The sequence below is a fragment of the Podarcis melisellensis genome (assembly GCF_964234715.1).
Source record: "Podarcis melisellensis genome assembly, chromosome: 6".
In the NCBI taxonomy this organism is placed as follows: domain Eukaryota; kingdom Metazoa; phylum Chordata; class Lepidosauria; order Squamata; family Lacertidae; genus Podarcis; species Podarcis melisellensis.
Genome location: NC_138538.1, coordinates 43,768,332 through 43,785,792, shown reverse-complemented (window position 1 = coordinate 43,785,792; position 17,461 = coordinate 43,768,332). Strand labels below are relative to the sequence as shown.

The 17,461-nt window shown below is 47.7% G+C and overlaps 1 protein-coding gene across 6 annotated transcripts in view; it reads left to right on the top strand.

The window, feature by feature from the left end:
* SCUBE3 (signal peptide, CUB domain and EGF like domain containing 3) overlaps positions 1-16,254 on the top strand; it is a 120,693-nt gene extending 104,439 nt beyond the window's left edge. For 5 of the 6 annotated variants that reach the window (XM_081915554.1, XM_081915552.1, XM_081915551.1 and 2 more), the window contains 8 exons: positions 6,363-6,566; positions 6,879-7,040; positions 8,164-8,331; positions 9,274-9,435; positions 9,726-9,923; positions 11,622-11,774; positions 12,616-12,695; positions 13,334-16,254. In XM_081915554.1, the coding sequence (XP_081771680.1) occupies positions 6,363-6,566; positions 6,879-7,040; positions 8,164-8,331; positions 9,274-9,435; positions 9,726-9,923; positions 11,622-11,774; positions 12,616-12,695; positions 13,334-13,483 (1,277 nt within the window). In that variant the 3' untranslated portion in view covers positions 13,484-16,254. The remainder of the gene's footprint in view (positions 1-6,362; positions 6,567-6,878; positions 7,041-8,163; positions 8,332-9,273; positions 9,436-9,725; positions 9,924-11,621; positions 11,775-12,615; positions 12,696-13,333) is intronic. The other variant, XM_081915555.1, reaches the window with a different exon arrangement.
* Positions 16,255-17,461: the final 1,207 nt, after the last annotated feature.

Sequence of the window (17,461 nt, the reverse complement as noted above, 5' to 3'; positions counted from 1 at the left end):
AGGGACCCCTGACCATTAGGTCCAGTCGTGGCTGACTCTGGGGTTGTGGCGCTCATCTCGCTTTATTGGCCGAGGGAGCCGGCGTACAGCTTCCGGGTCATGTGGCCAGCATGACTAAGCCACTTCTGGCGAACCAGAGCAGCACAAGGAAACGCCATTTACCTTCCTGCTGGAGTGGTACCTATTTATCTACTTGTACTTTGACGTGCTTTCGAACTGCTAGGTTGGCAGGAGCAGGGACCAAGCAATGGGAGCTCACCCCCTTGCGGGGATTCGAACCGCCGACCTTCTGATCAGCAAGTCCTAGGCTCTGTGGTTTAACCCACAGTGCCACCCGCTTCCCTTGTCATAAATATATACATACACAAATTCATTGAAATTAATGGACATGATTACTAGCTTAGGCCCATTCATTTTAGTGGGTATACTTAGTTGGATACAACTTTATAATATGATGAGTTCTTTAGTTCATAACATCTGGGGGTGGGGCAATGAGGCTGTGGAAATTTGAAATATATGAAGCTTCCCTTTTCTGACTCAGACCATTGGTCTGATTTATCCAGCATGGTGCACTCTGTTTGGAAGTGGTTGTGCTGGGCCGAAGACAGAGGTCATTCCCTGTTCCACTACCTGAGATCCTGTTAACTGAGGATGCCTGGGATTTCAGCCGGAATCTTCTGCATGTAAAATGTGTGCTGTGCTACTGAACTACGGCCATTCCCCTAGCATGAGACTGGAATAGATTATGCTGATTTAACAGCAGCTGGAAATAAAAAGGGACTGTCAGGGAACTGACATCTAAAGCGCCGCAGGTGCAAAGGCTCCCTGAGGTTGAGAGAGCAGTAGCAGCGGAAGAGGGAACCAGTAGAGGGCGAGCAAGAACTCCAAGGGAAAGTGAGTCGGAGGGATGGCTCAGAGACGCTTCAAGCGAAACCAGTGGGGAGGTCTCAGGACCTCCTATAGGGACACCCACACCTCGACGGAAACTGTCACGCCGAGAGGCCAGACGACGTGTTTCCGTTAAGGAGCTTTTATGTTGGAAACGTTTCCGAAAGCAGCCACTTTCGGATACTACTAGTGATTGACGCAGCCATGCTGGAGGGGCTCCGTCACAGGCAGAGGTTTGAAAACCTGATCAAACTCTGAGGGACTTGCATTTTACGCACAAGCAGCTCATCGTCCCATCACAGCAATCCGAAAGTCACCGAAAGCCAGCTTGTGCAGAGAGAAGCATCATGAGCAACCCAGCCGGAACCGGGGGTGCAGGAGCAGCTGGAGGGGGTCCAAGCCTGGAAGAAAGGTACAGAGCGTTGGAGATCCAGTTGGCGCTGCAAACGGCGAGGCTTGAGGAGAGGAGGGCTCAGGATGCAGAAAAGGGAAAGGAGAAAACCACCCCGCTCGCCAGAAAGGTACCAGGATTGGTGCAGAAATTCGGGGGGGATCCCAGGAACTATCATGCCTTTAGAACAGAGATGCAATACGCTCTAAACTTGCAGTTTGATGACTTCCCCGACGAGGAATCGCGAGTGGCGTATGTGATTGGCCATCTCGAATCCGGGGCGAAAGATTGGGTTAGACCCCTGATGGCAGCGAATAATGAGATCTTAAAGGACACGAGGAAGTTTTTTCGTGCCATGGACCTGATGTTTTCCAGCGATATTGAGCAGGGGGTGGTGCGAAGGCAGTTAATGGCTTGCCAGCAAGGAAGCAGATCTGTCCGTGAGTACTGGACTGAATTTACTATGCTGATTCATAAATTGGGGTGGGACCTATCGGCGGAGCCCATCCAAATGCTTTTCGAAGAGGGGCTTTCTTCAACCGTCAAAGATGAGCTTTCCCGGGGGCCCAGGGCGGAGTCTATGGACCAATTAACCAAATCTGCGCTGGCCATAGGAGCGCGCCAGGAGGCGAGGGCTTTGGAAAGGCGGGAAGGGAAAGGAGACCGTTGGAGGGAGTTCCGCATTCCAGACATTCCAGAGCCATCTTTCCCGCCGGCAGAGCCGATGGAAGTTGGAACAGCGCGGGCGCGCGCAGTTTCAAATCCCAGTGAAGGGCGGAAGAAGGAGGGAAAGAGCGCCAAGAGATGTTATCTCTGCCAACAGCCAGGGCACTTTGCCAGAGTCTGCCCACAAAGAAAGGAATGGCAAGGGATGGCAGGAGCTGTTGGGGGAAAGGAAGAGGAAAGCAAGGAGCAAGTAAAAGCCAACGCCTGGCTGCCACCGTCGGGGCACAGCAGCCAGGCCAAAGAGCAATGAAAGTGCCCATGCCAGAACCTCCCAGACCTGCTTTAGTGATAGAGGTGTTACTAGAACTGCCAAACGGACACCCTCTAAAGGTCAAGGCGCTTTTGGATTCAGGCAGCTCCTGTAATTTCATGAGTAAGGAGTTTGCAGCTGAGCACCAGATACAGACCATTCCTTTAAGTAACCCCTTGCAGGTGACTACGATTGACGGCAGAGAGCTGTTGGGGGGAGAAGTTAGCCAACAGACTGTCCCGATGATAATGAGAGTGGCAAGGCACACCGAACAGATAGCGTTTAATGTGGCCATCCTGGGAGGAGCGCCCATCATTTTGGGGATGAGCTGGCTGGCGCTACACGATCCGCTAGTGGGCTGGCATCAGAGGGTGGTCTCCTTTGGGTCAGCGCATTGCCTAGAACACTGCAAGGAGGGGAAGGTCTCGGGAGGAGACAGAGTCACCCTAGCGGGGATGGAAGTGATGGGCAAAGGGAAGGTGCCCCCGCAATACGCAGATCTGAGCAATGTATTCAGCGAAAGGGAAGCAGACAAACTGCCACCGCATAGACCCTTTGACTGTCAAATCAACCTACTCCCAGGGGCCCAACTCCCAGTAGGCAAGCTGTACGCCATGTCAGACAGGGAGATGCAGGAGCTGAGGGAGTTCATTGACAAAAACTTGAAGCGAGGTTTCATCAGAGAGTCCCGAGCGGTGGGGGGCAGCCCAGTGTTTTTTGTGGACAAAAAGAACACAGACAAACCGAGACTGGTGTGTGACTTCAGGGCCCTCAATGCAGTGTCGGAGCCCCTGGCTTTCCCTATGCCCCGAATTGACGACATTTTGACCAGAGTAAGGAAGGGAAAGATTTTTACAAAACTGGACCTGCGGGGGGCGTACAATCTGATACGCATAAGGAAGGGAGATGAATGGAAGACCACCATGTTTACCCCTTTGGGAGCCTTTGAATACCTCGTTATGCCCTTCGGTCTACAAGGGGGCTCCGCCTGTTTTCAAGCTTTTATAAACCACGTTCTGGGACCTTTGCTCTACAAGAACTGTGTGGCCTTTTTAGACGACGTGTTGGTGTATTCGGAAGATGAGGAACAGCATGTGAGGGACGTTCGAGAAGTGTTGGGCAGGCTGCAAGCCAACCAGCTGTGGGTGAAACTGGAGAAGTGCCAGTTTCATACCAAGGAGGTGGAATTCCTGGGGTACCGCTTGTCAGACAAGGGATTGGCCATGGATCCAGGCAAGGTTCAAGCGGTACTGGAATGGAAGACACCGAAGACCAAGAAGGACGTGCAAAGATTCTTGGGGTTTGGGAACTTTTATCGGAAGTTCATCAAGAACTTTGCCCACTTGACGGCGCCCATCACCGACTGCCTCAGCAGCAAGAAGAAATTTGTTTGGACGGTGGAGGCGGATCGAGCCTTTGAAGAACTGAAAAGGGCTTTCGCCTCGGAAGAACAACTTCTGCATGTGGATTTACAAAAACCCATGAGAGTGGAAACAGATGCATCCGACCGGGCTACAGGGGCGGTCCTTCTTCAACCGGGGAGGAGTGCGTCGGAGTGGAGACCGTGTGCATTCTTCTCGCGGAAACTGAATAAGTCCGAGAGGAATTACACGGTGTATGACAGGGAACTACTTGCCATTCACGAAGCATTCCGGAGGTGGAGACATTTATTAATTGGGGCACAACACAAGGTGCAAGTGTGCACCGACCACAAAAATTTAGAGTATTGGAGAACAGCTCGAGTGCTCAACCAACGACAAGTGAGATGGGCACAGGAATTCTCCAAATTTAACTTTGAGATTTGTTATGTGCCAGGCCCAGAAAACGTCAGGGCGGATGCGCTCTCACGCAAACCAGAATATTGGGAAGGGGAGGAGGTGATCGAAGAGAGACATGTCATCCCGGAGGACCGCTGGGTGTGTGGGGCGGCGCTGGTGGGGCAACGGGAACTGGTGGAGGAAACGGAAAATGATGAATATGCCCAGGATAAGCTCAGAGGTCTCAGGGGGGAGGGCGAGAGCCCCGGAGGTTTTGAGGAAAGAAATGGGGCATTGTATTACAAAGGGGCACTGTATATACCCGAAGGTGAATTGAGGGGGAGAGTACTCAAGCAGTTGCATGATAGCCCCACGGCGGGACATTTTGGGCAACACAAAACCATGTGGTTGGTTACCAGGGAATTTTGGTGGCCTAAGGTGAGGGAAGATGTAAGGGAGTATGTAAGAGGGTGTGACCAATGTCAGCGAGCCAAAGGGGAAAGAAGGGCGCCGGCAGGGTTATTAGAACTTTTACCCACACCAGAACGGCCTTGGGAAGCGATATCAATAGATTTTATGACGGATCTGCCAAGGTCCAAGGGGAAAACAGCCATCATGGTAGTAGTAGACCTGTTAACTAAGATGTGCCATTTTGTAGCATGCTCACATGCAGTCACAGCGGAAGAAACGGCGAAGTTGTTTGTGGAACATATCTTTAGGTTGCACGGGGCTCCCTCGAGGGTGATCTCAGATCGAGGCAAACAATTTACTTCCAGGTTCTGGAGGAAGCTCATGAGCTTGCTACACGTGGAAGTTAATTTTTCAACTGCCCGGCACCCTGAAACCAACGGGCAGGCGGAAAGGGCAAATGGCATTCTTCAACAATATCTTAGGTGTTATGTCAATGACAGAGAGAACGATTGGGTCGAAAAGTTGGCGTTGGCAGAATTTGCCTACAATAATGCGGAGAATGTGTCCACAGGGATGAGTCCCTTTTTGGCTAATTACGGGTGTCACCCCAGGGCATTTCCAGGGGAAGGAGGGGAGAGATGGAGCGTTCCAGCGGCTGAACATTTTGTAGAAGAGATGGAAGCCATCCATCAGCAGCTCCAGCTCAACTTAGAAAGGGCCAAGGCACAATATAAGAAGCAGGCAGACAAGAACAGAAGGGAAGGTGAAACCATAAGGGTGGGGGATCAAGTGTGGTTGTCAACCCAAGGGTTGCCGTTCAAAGGGGGTTGTAAGAAACTGAGGCCCAGAAGATTGGGACCCTTTGAGGTGATTCAGCAGGTCAACCCGGTAGCTTTCAAACTCCGATTACCCAACCACATGAAATTGCACCCAGTGTTCCACAGGTCGTTACTGTCACCATACAGGGGGGGACGTGAAGGGGAGCACGTCAGGGGACCAGCCTTGGAAGAGAGGGAACGCCGCAACCATGTAGCGGAAATCCTCGATTCCAGGTGGAAGGGTAATCAGGTGGAGTATTTGGTGGCGTGGGAAGGGGAACCGGAGTCAGAAAACACCTGGGTAAGTGCAGAGGAAGTCAATGACGAGGTTTTAACAGAAACGTTCCACCAAAGGTTCCCGAGGAAACCTCAGCCTATAGCAAGGTTTAGGAGGGAGTATTTCGGCACCACCGATGAGGAAGAGGAAATGGAAGGGTTCGCGGAGTCGGAGTTGGAAGATGGAGTGGACTCTGATGACGAAGAGTACCTAGAGAGTAGGAACAGCAACAAGTGGAAGGAAGTGTTCGCGACGTCGGAAGATGAGGGAGGTTCTTTCAGGGGTTTTACCTCCTCACCGCCAGTAGGAGAGGAGACGGGAGGGGGTGAAGGGGGCCCTGGAGGGGAGGTGGATGTCAGGGAACTGACATCTAAAGCGCCGCAGGTGCAAAGGCTCCCTGAGGTTGAGAGAGCAGTAGCAGCGGAAGAGGGAACCAGTAGAGGGCGAGCAAGAACTCCAAGGGAAAGTGAGTCGGAGGGATGGCTCAGAGACGCTTCAAGCGAAACCAGTGGGGAGGTCTCAGGACCTCCTATAGGGACACCCACACCTCGACGGAAACTGTCACGCCGAGAGGCCAGACGACGTGTTTCCGTTAAGGAGCTTTTATGTTGGAAACGTTTCCGAAAGCAGCCACTTTCGGATACTACTAGTGATTGACGCAGCCATGCTGGAGGGGCTCCGTCACAGGCAGAGGTTTGAAAACCTGATCAAACTCTGAGGGACTTGCATTTTACGCACAAGCAGCTCATCGTCCCATCACAGGGACATAAGGTTGTCTTTGGAAATGGGGTTTCTTCTTCCTAGTGCTAGGTTAAACAGCACAGTCTCATTCCCTCATCTCCAGCCAGCTGCAATCTGAACTGTGTGCGGCAGAAGGTTGAGAAAAAACTGAAATCGGCAATCAAAGCACTGAAGAAATCCATAAACCAGGAACGGTTCCTGATCCGCTTTTCGGGGATGGAATACGAAGTGGCACGGAAGCTGAGCATGACTCCCGAGAGGCAGGAGAGCTGTGGGCCGGGACAGGAGAGACTGGGACCTAAGTGTGGTAAGGAAACAACCTGAATTGGTTGGGGGTGGGGAAAGGAAGAGTAAAAGAACCATTTGCATATTAACTGCAAGCCTTTAGTGCTACACTGCTGCTCTGATGCCATTGCTGCCAAATCTAACATCTATGGCAGCCACATGTGCTTACAGACAATAGATACGGTTACTGTGCTCATTCTTTTGAGGGCCTGAGCTGTATTATTGTAACATGGGCAAGGAGAGATCCTGGGGTCTCTGTCCTACAAGAAAGACAAGGGTTATTTTGGGCATTGTCTTGGCACATGTGTCACTAGCGCTTTTGCCTCTCTCTTAGTTAGCTGCCTGCAAGGAACGTATTACCATGGTCAGATGGAGCAGTGTGTCCCTTGCCCTCCAGGGACCTACCAGGAGAAAGAAGGCCAGCTCTCCTGTGACCTTTGCCCTGGAAGTGATGCTTATGGGCCAGCTGGAGCAACAAATATAAGCGCCTGTGCAGGTACAGGGATGAGCTGCAAGGTACTCTAAACCTATAGCTGAGGTCCAATATCCTAGGACACTTGATAACCTGTCCCAGAGTAGCCAACAGTAGCTCTTGGAACTAGAATGAATTAGTGGCCACAGCAAAGGGAATGGAATTGGTAACACCCACAAAAAAATAGTACTGCAGTGATACCTGCACTTTCCCTTCCACACCAAAGAATGGCAACTAGTTCATAAGCATTGGGCCTAAACACAATATTTACAGGAGGCCTAGGATGGTGGTTTAATATGTAAGTAACTGGCATGGTAGCCACTTCCAGTTTTGATTCACTGCTGCACCCTTCGCACAACCTAAGGACCTCCAGATGTTTGGGCTACAATTCCCTTCATCCTTCACCATTGGCTGAGCTGATGGGAATTATAGACAAAATATCTGGAGGAGAAGGCTGACTAGAGAAGTATCTCAGTGTTCCCTCAGAAAAGGGCCCCAAAGATAGCTGCCAGATTGTGCACAAGATGGTTTACTTCCCCTCTAGCATTCCTCCTGCCCTGTCACTCTGGAGCCAGTTCCACTTTGAAGTACAGAAAAAGCTACAGAGGCTACAGCTGCTCATAGTTCTAAACTGTTTCCTAATTCCCCAACTAATGACAAGAAAACAGCTGTAGCCATTGATTGCACTCAGAAGTAGGGCAGGATGGGCAGCTCGGAGGTGCACCTATTCTTGCCGTGCCTGGCGGTTACTCTTAAATGGCAAACTTTATTTAACGTAATTTGTTAAATAAAGAATCTGGGCTTGTGAAGCTGCAGCCACAGGGTAGTTCAGCTTCATGACCCATTTCTTCCAGATCTGTTTACGTATTTATTTCGGGGAAAATTCTTCACATCCAGGACTTGGATAAATGGATCCGATTGTGGCGTTTCTCCTTCATACCATGGGCATTATCACATTCCAGTACAGAGGCAGAAACATTGCCCAAGGCAATTTCTGGGATGGCCGACGGTTCTCATGGTGCTCTCCCTGGCTCAGTTATATTATAGTGCATGTTGCATGCTGCTGGTACATTAGAAGCAAAGTGTATAGGGAGGCAATACTTAATCTGGACCAATGAGTATCTCTTTTCTCCTGCATGGCCCACAGGTCAGTGCCCCCCCGGTCAGTACTCTGTAGACGGTTTCAAACCCTGCCAACCATGTCCACGTGGCACCTACCAACCTGAAGCAGGCCGAGCATTGTGTTTCCACTGTGGCGGGGGACTGAACACTAAGCATGATGGAGCTTTCTCCTTCCAGGACTGTGATACCAAAGGTATGCTTGGGGCAACAGCATTGTATAAGACAGGGATGAGGAACCTCAGGCTCGGGGACCAGATGTGGCCCTCCAGACCTCTCTGTTTGGCCCTCGGGCCTCTCCCTATGCCGCATCTCTCACTGCCCTGAATTGCACTCAGTTTGAGCGTTTTTGCCTGGCTGGAACAAGTCCTTAAACTCTGGTAATGTGTCTTCCTTGGCTGGATGGAAGACAAAGAGGTGTGTGTAAAGAAACTAGCTAAGAATAAATCATGCTAGTGCTTCAGAATGTTCAGTAACCCACCAGGAAGTCCCTGGGTTGAATCTTGCCTTTGGCATGAACTCACCAGGTGGCCTAAAGCAAGCTACCCCAGCCCTTCCCATCTGCAATATGGGGGATTAAAATGCTGACTGACCTTTCAGGATTGTTGTGAACATTACAACTAGATAGCCTATGGGAAGTACTTTGGCCGTACAAATTTTTAAGTATTATATTCATATCAATATGGTAATAAATGGAATCCCTGTATTACAAGGGAATCCATATGTCAGGTGGTAAAAAAAATACATATTTAGGACTAATGTACATTTTGTCAGGAGGCAGAAAGAGAGGTTAGAATCATAGAGCTGGAAGGGCCACAAGGGTTATCTAGTCCAACCCCCTGCAACGAAGGAATATTTTTCAGTGTGGGGCTTGAAGCCACGACCCTGATATTAAGAGTCTCATTGTCTACCGACTGAACTATCCATGTTCAGCCAGTGTTACTATGCACCTTAGTGCTCCTGCTCAATTTGCCTTGCATCATTTCAGTGATATTCATCAAGCCTTCTTGCACGATTAGAGAAAGCAATGTTACCAACAAATTAACTGCCCCAAATAGCTTTTCATTTCCATGAACGCTTGCTGGTCTTGTATTATTTTGGCAGTGTCTGACACTTTTCTCTTCTCTTCAATGTATAGTTCAATGTTCCCCGGGCCATTATTATAACACCAGCGTCCACCGCTGCATCCGCTGTGCCGTAGGCACTTACCAACCTGACTTCCGCCAGAACTACTGCATCACATGCCCTGGGAATACCACCACAGACTTTGACGGCTCAACCTCTGTGTCACAATGCAAAAGTATGCTTTGTTCTCTGCAGACTGCATGTAACAGAAGTCATTTGCTGAAATTATCTCTGTTTCATTAGCTTCCTATTGGTTTTCCTTATGCATGCACTAGTAAAGTTTATGGACCAATCTGTACCTGTGTTTACACACAACCCTTATATAGCCACACTGGCATACATAGACTTGTGTCACATCTGGTGCTTATATAGTGCCAAGACCCCATGTCCCAGGTCTCCCTTGGCAACCAATCAGGTTCTGCTTCCCAGATAACATCCTAGTGATCCCTACGTGTTTTGTTGCAGACCGTCAATGTGGAGGGGAGCTGGGAGAGTACACTGGTTATATTGAGTCTCCCAACTATCCTGGAAACTACCCTGCAAATGTGGAGTGTACTTGGAATATCAACCCACCGCCAAAGCGCAAGATTCTCATTGTGGTGCCTGAAATCTTCCTGCCGTCTGAGGATGAATGTGGGGATGTCCTGGTCATGCGGAAAAACTGTAGGTAACCAAATGCTGTGTAGGGGCCATGCAAAAAGGGTAGTGTGGTGATGGGGACTGGCCTAGGTTTCCTCCCCAATTTCTGGACTATGGAAACCTCAGGAGCCATGGAGACTCTGTCTCCCTGCCAGCATGAATAAGTGATCAAACCAAGTGATTTGTGTGCCTGCCCTGGCTGATGGAGAGACAGGATGGCAGTTGCATGACTGGGGACCAAGCCAGTGCAAGCAGTTTTGTAAGTCAGCTGAACTGCTTCCTCCAATGCCATCCCCTGCCATCTGCAGTGGTGGTGCTGCAGAGTAGTAATGAGCAGGCGAGAGCTCCTTCCAACAGACTGTCATAGTGTGCAAAGTGCTTGCATTCTGCTGCTGGAGATTCTGTTTGAGACTTCTGGTGGCTTACAGTGCTGACACCTACAGGATATTGGGGCAGCTGCAAATATCTGATGTATCCTGGATATTATACCCTTGAACTGAAAAAGCAGAAAAGGTGATTCTAAAAAGCAGGTGTACAGTATATGCTTTGAGCAGTCCCGGAACCAACATCACAGTAAGGGTGTAGCCTGCACAGCCCTCACTGATCTTACAGCTCAGTTTTCTCTGTCAGCCATGGTGATGGACTTGGGACCATTGTATATTTTCCTCCCTGCATCCATCAATATGGCTCTTATGGGGATCTCTGGAGCAGTTTCCCCATCTTGGGCATGGGGAACCTCCAGTCTTTGAGCCCAATTAGAACCAGCAGGGATCCACATTTGGCCCTTGAGGGCATTTCCTCCAAACTATGCTCACCTGACATCAGATGTGGGGCAGGTAAGGATGTGGCTGTGAAGTCATGAATTTGAAGTCTGCTCTTGATTGTTCCTTTGCAAATGGAGCTAGCTGACAGCATAGATCAGTGTTGACAGTGAACCCCACTGGGATCAAGTGCGCTAGGAAGTTCCTGGTACTGGAGCCAAGGGGACTCGGTGTCAGCACTGATCAGTGCTGAAAGGGAGCCTGTTGGAACACATGCTTTCAGCACCAGCCAGCTAATTGGCACCTAAAGTGCCCCTCCAAAGGGGCTTGCTGCAGTTCCCACTTTGAATCCAAACCATGCCAGCAAAGGGTCAAAATAGAGAATCCGTTTGAAGGCATGCTGCCAGCACAAGTCAGCTGACTTTGAATTTGTCACCTGGCAGCATACAGAAATCAGATGACTGGCAGGTGAGTGGACTCACCCACCTGTCAAAGTAGCCCGTGGAGTATATGGCAGGGGGTAGGTCAGGATCTGGTCCGCTAGCCAGGAGTTTCTCCACCCGTGCCCTAGATAGGGCACCACATTTGGCTTCGCAAGCTCTCTCTTTCCTGATGTCTCGTCTGCTTGCTTTACCACTAAGCAAATGAATCCGCACATCTTTACTTCTGCCTCACCGCCCCTGAAAAAGAAAGTTGCCTTCAGTAGTTAAGCTGCCAAATGGCATTAGGCTATCCTCAAAGTTTATAACCTTGGAAAGGAAAACACACTCATTTTTGTCTCGCAGATGTTAGGACTTCAGCAAAGGTGTGAGGCAAAGGAAGCAGGAAGAGCTTTGCTTAGATTTCAGCAGTGTTTTCCTTTTTGCTTAGCCTTCCTAGATCTTTTAATGGAGTTTATCTTGGGATGTGAGATCTGGGTAATTCCACACAACACATGGTCCTGTTCTGTTCTGCCTTGCAGCATCTCCTTCCTCCATCACCACCTATGAGACATGCCAGACTTATGAGAGACCCATCGCCTTCACTGCAAGGTCCCGGAAGCTGTGGATCAACTTTAAAACTAGTGAAGCCAACAGTGCCAGAGGCTTCCAGATACCATACGTCACCTATGATGGTAAGAGAAAGAAAGGACTGCAGGTGAATGAAGGGCAAATATCTAGAGGATGAAGTGGGGCTGTAACCTCCTGCTTTTAACGCTATACTGTCCCCACTCCTCAGAGACCATGCACTAAGCTTTCCTTGCCAAGCGAAGGCAAGGCACATACAACTCTTTGTTCATAAGCTTCTGCAGGTGTCTGTGCTCAATGCATGGGCTTTAAGAATCAAGGATAGCATGATGTCTGGGGCAGTGCTAGGAGGCATAGCCCCTCTGCATCCTCCATGTGCTTGCCCTACATATGGATGAGCATCTGCCTAGGACGAGCATTTTGAGGCCAGTGAATGGTTAAGAATGGGGGCATGGTCTGAGGTGCTACTCCGCCCCCCTCTGCATTCTGATTTGCATGCAAAACCTCTATATGGTTGGATGGCACAGCCTCTCCTCCTCTGCTGTTGCCTTTTCTTCCCTCTCCCATCTTAGTCCATGATGTTGCTCCCTTCATCTCTTGCTCTTTCTGACCTGTATTGCACCCGGCTGAGGGAGGGAAGAATGAGGCGAGTCCCTTGAACAGTCTCCCTGACCTGTGGTCACTTGCAAACTCAGAGCCAGTGTTTGGCTGCCCTCCTTTGTACACCCCAAGCCAGTGAGCCGTTTTAGAATGTGGAATTGGGTCAGAATTTGGGGGGGAATAAAGGAGCTACTCCAAAGAAAGAGACCATTGAAGCAGCTTTGTGCAGCATCAAATTCCTTTTACTATTGTTTGTAGGTACGTGTTTCTTCCAAATAATAGCAGGTGTGTTAATCCCTTGCTTTTTCTTCCTCATTATCCCTCCCACTTCCTTTCTCAACAATGTAGAGGATTATGAACAGCTTGTGGAGGATATTGTACGGGATGGCAGGCTATATGCTTCTGAAAACCATCAGGAAATACTGAAGGTGAGGCTGCTTTTCATGTTACTGGGGTGATAGAGCATGTGCTTAGCATGCATATGATTCCAAATTCATGCCCAGGCATCTCCCCTTGAAAAAGGATCCCAGGCAGGACTAGGAACGATTATGTGACTTGTCCTTGGAGAGCTCCTTGCAGAGGGTGGGGAAACATTGAATTGATGACATAAAGGGCCAACTACACATTATGTTACATGTGCACTTTAAAGGCCATAGGTCCCTCAAAAGCCATCTACAGTCATACCTTGGTTTTTGAACAGTTCTTGAATGTTTTGGCTCCCGTACGCTGCAAACCCGGACGTGACTGTTCCGGTTTGCAAACTATTTTTGGAAGCCAAACGTCTAACAGGGCTCCCGTGGCTTCTGATTGGCTGCAGGAGCTTCCTGCAGCCAATCAGAAGCCTCACTTTGGTTTCCAAACATTTTGGAAGTCAAACGTACTTCCGGAACGGATTCCGTTTGACTTCCAAGGTACGACTGGATTCTAATCCCTATAGTGGGAGAGCAATGATTGAGTAGCAGTAGGAGCTACCTGTCTGCAAGCAGCCCCTGTGGAGTTCTGCAGTGTGTGCTACACACCCTTGCTCCTAAAGTTACCATGTCCATTCTGTTTGTTTTCCCTGCAGGACAAGAAGCTGATCAAAGCTTTCTTTGATGTGCTGGCTCACCCACAAAACTACTTCAAATACACAGAGAAACACAAGGAAATGCTGCCACGATCCTTTATCAAACTCCTCCGGTCCAAAGTTTCCAGCTTTCTCAGGCCTTACAAATAGCCTTGTGGCACTTTTCACCAGCCTTCCAGGCTCCTCGACAGCCAAGAAAACTTTTTCTTACACTTAATTCTTATTTTTCAATGACTTTTTCCTACAAATACAAACCCCATTTTCTCACTATGCAGATGACTCTAACCATTGGTCTTCCCTTGGCTTTTCTCCAAACCAAATTCACTGATGACATTGCCCTTGGAAGAAGCAGCTGGCAACCATCCCCTGCGCTTTCCATACTGGAGCCTCAGCCCATGGAATTCACATATCCCAGTAAGTGATACACTCTTCACAAGTGGCCTCTACTGGGACCTGTAACTCCAGGGCCGTTTCCGCCTTCTCCCATATATGCAAATTATGTACGGCCCCTTCTGCTGCAAGGCAGTTGCCAAAGAGGCTGTTTGTACATCTCTCTGCACACGATTGTCTGCTTCTAGATAGAAACAACCCCTGCTACCATATCATGCTCCACTCCTGGGACACAGAAGAAACGGGGAGACATTGAGCAGCTTCTAAGCAGCGGAACCAGTCCAGCTGAACTCTTTCGTAAAGAATTGGGGGCAAAGGACAGCCAGAATGCGGAAGGTTATGCCTTATTTATCAGACTGTTGGGGAGTTTTTAAAAGAGAAAAATAAACCAAGCACAGTCTTGCAGAGAGGATCAGACAAAATAAAGCGTAAAAGTTGTGGGGAGGAAGATCATGTAAAAGAAAAAGACGTATCACAGAAGTGTGAAAGTAAATCGCCCATGTTCGTGATGGCAAGTTTGGTGACTTAAGAGCATCTTTTCGTGACGGAGTCTTGACTTTTTGCATTCAGAGAAAACATTGGCCTAGCCACAATCTCACATGGAATGATGTCTGGAAAAAGGGGAAGAAAACATGATAAAAAGTGAGACTTTCCAATGTGATTTCTCCCCCATGGAGACTGGTGCTGAGAGATCAGACTTCTTATAAGCTCTGCCAAAGAGTAACTCAATGACAAAAAAAAAGCAAGCAGTGTGAAGGGCAGGAGTGAGTGAATGTTTGTGCACTAGGACGTTCTCCTTTCTACCTTTTTCATATTATTAAGTGCAATCATTTTTGAGTTGTCTTTATATTATTTAGAGGGAAGTTTTTTTTTCTCCTAGAAACTACAATATTTATACCTGCCTGAGAAAAGAGAATGTGTGTGTGTTTGTGTGTGTGCATGTGTTAAAATGAAACAGAAATGAATACAGACAAGGATTTGGGGAAATGGTGACTAAATGTGACGTAAGTTTTCAGCTCTTGGAATCTTTTCTTTTTCCTCACCACAGTAAATTCCAGTGTAAATCCTGAAGATCAAATGCTCCTTGATTATCCTGTAACCAATGAAAGGGACACGGGACTTGCGCAGAATTTTTCTAGTGACTTGGAAATTACCTTTTGGCCACAAGCAGCTCTTGAGAGTAAATTCAATTCAATATCAAGAATGCATATTAGGGATCACATATTGGAATGCATCCCTGTATTAAAGTCTTCTAGAATTTTCAAAGTGTCATCTAACCTTCACTCTTTCTGACAAGTTAGCTTTGCACGGGCAGGGAGGTTTTGATATATTTGAACCCGAGGGTCCCCATTTAGATATTGAGGTGGTATAGTTCATTTTCTGAATGTTTCAGTAAGCTCTTATTTCTCAAGAGGCGCTGGGGCTCAAGTTTCCTGGGAATTTGCATCGTCCACCTGAAGGCTCTTTCCCCTAAACTCAGAGCTGTAGCCATGAATTCTCAGTGAGAAGGGGGTGCTCTCTGCCCCTGCTCAGAGGTACTGTAGTCTTCCCTTTTTCAAAGCCTGAGTTCAGCACTGAACTCTGGTTTTGAGATGAGCTGTAGTGAGCCCTAACTTGAAAACTGAAGTATGCCATTGTCAGTTTAATTCTTCCCTATGTAAGGTCGCTTGTCAGTCACTGATCCATAATCCAGTGCAAATACTAGTGATGAAATCCCAACTTCTATGGGTGAAATTGTTGCCTTCTCTGAGCCATGACCTGAAACTAACAATTGGAAATGTGTCTTAAAAAGCTGCAAGGCTGCACTTGGATCAGATCATCTCTGTTTCCTGTAGTGGTACTGAAGCTTTTCTGCCTGAGTGTTAATAGTTTGCTTTTCTTCTCTTTTGGATCCAGAATCGGAATTTGCCCCATTAAATTTACTCTAATCATCTCAGCATTGAAGTTGAATTGCCTCTGATGTGAACATTTTTGCAGTACTTCAGCAGGACATATGGCATCATAGTAACACCTAAGAATTCATATCTGGCTCTGATGTCATCATATTCAGCAATTTCTTACGGCATATAAGCATTTGTTTATCTGGGGAGGGGAGGGAGAGATGCTCAAGTCCAATTGCTTACTGTAGGCAAAAGTACAGGGCCAGCTCTGAAGGAAAAACTTGTATTGAATTTGGCTTAGAAATTCTACCTGCTTTCCTTCTAGCTAGATCCCTTGCTTTTCCATTCTATCCTTAATGAAATGTAGAAAATCTAAAGGTTTGAAAAGCTGAAAATTCCATCTCAACATAGGAAATATAACAATTTAAAACAACAAAGCTGAAATATTTATAATTGCATTGTGCAGTAATCCACAGTCCAGTATCTCCTATAAAGTAATGATTAAATGATGAAAAAGGTGTAGTCCATAAAGTTATTTGCACTTGATAAAAGAAATTGTATCTGAACTTGTAAAAAGAAAAGTTTGCATTTCATATTGTCTTTTTTTAATTATTAAATGGAATTTCTTGGTGTTGTGTTGATCTTTCAGAAGTGCTTTCCACTGCTGTTATTTGTAAATTCCAAATTCATAGCATTGCTACTGCTTGGAGTTTTGTTCTGTTCCTTTCTCTCTCTTTCATTCCCCTCTGGAAACTGACTGATTTTGGCACTACAGTATAAGGCTGTAAGACACCAAGAGTTCTTTGAGCTTCAAAACCTCAAAAAAATGAGTATTTTGGTATGGCCCATAATTATGCCAGATGAAGTAAAATAAAGCCTTAAAAAGGTAAAGGACCCCTGACAGTTTAGTCCAGTCGTGAACGACTCTGGGGTTGTGGTGCTCATCTCACTTTACTGGCCAAGGGAACCTTAGTTTGCTTTAAAACTTGGGCTAATAGCAAAGAGGACCATACCCAGAATGGATCCTGTTAGGATAGGTGCTTAGAATTACAGTACTGTTGCTTGCACATTGTTGTTGCTGTCCTTGCATGTAGTGCTGATCCTGCTAGTATACTTTGATTAGTGGCAGGCAGTCCACAGACACAGCTGATGTCTGGCTTTTTGATGGGCAGCATATACACACACCAATCATCCACAAAAGCACTACTACAATCTTTGGAGAAATGAAACATTTGCCAGTATTTTTAGCAACTAATGGTCCCTATCACTAAAAGAATAAAAGGGTGAAACTAGATGTTATGGAGAAGGGATTCTTCAACTTTCTATTCCCAGTGTTCACCTGAGACAGCTGAAAATGCCTGAGGCTCGCTTGCCACAAAATGGTGTAGGGGCAGAGCCAGTCAAAAATTGGAGGCAGTGTCTGGCAAGTCAGCTGGAAATTGCAGACATCACTTTCTTCTTTGTCATGTCAAAGGAGTTGCACAGCTAAGATGACCTCAGGAGGCTCTTGCTCAGGCTTCCTCAAATCCAGCCCTCCAGATGTTTTGAGACTACAATTCCCATCATCCCTGACCACTGGTCCTGCTTAGATAGGGATCATGGGAGTTGTAGGCCAAAAACATCAGGAGGGCTGAGGTTGAGGAAGTCTGCTCTAGCTAAAGAAGCCTTTTTCTTTTGTATTTTTCCCTTCCCACCCCCATGTGCCTCTCTGAGAATTTTTGCCCATCTTCTTAATTTATTTTCCCATTTCCCAACATCCTGTGCCTTGCAGTGGCACAAGCAGGTCAAGGGAGTTGTAGCCCTATCCTGCAATGTTCCGCAGCAGCTGGCATTTAGAGGAATCCCGCCAGTGATCCTG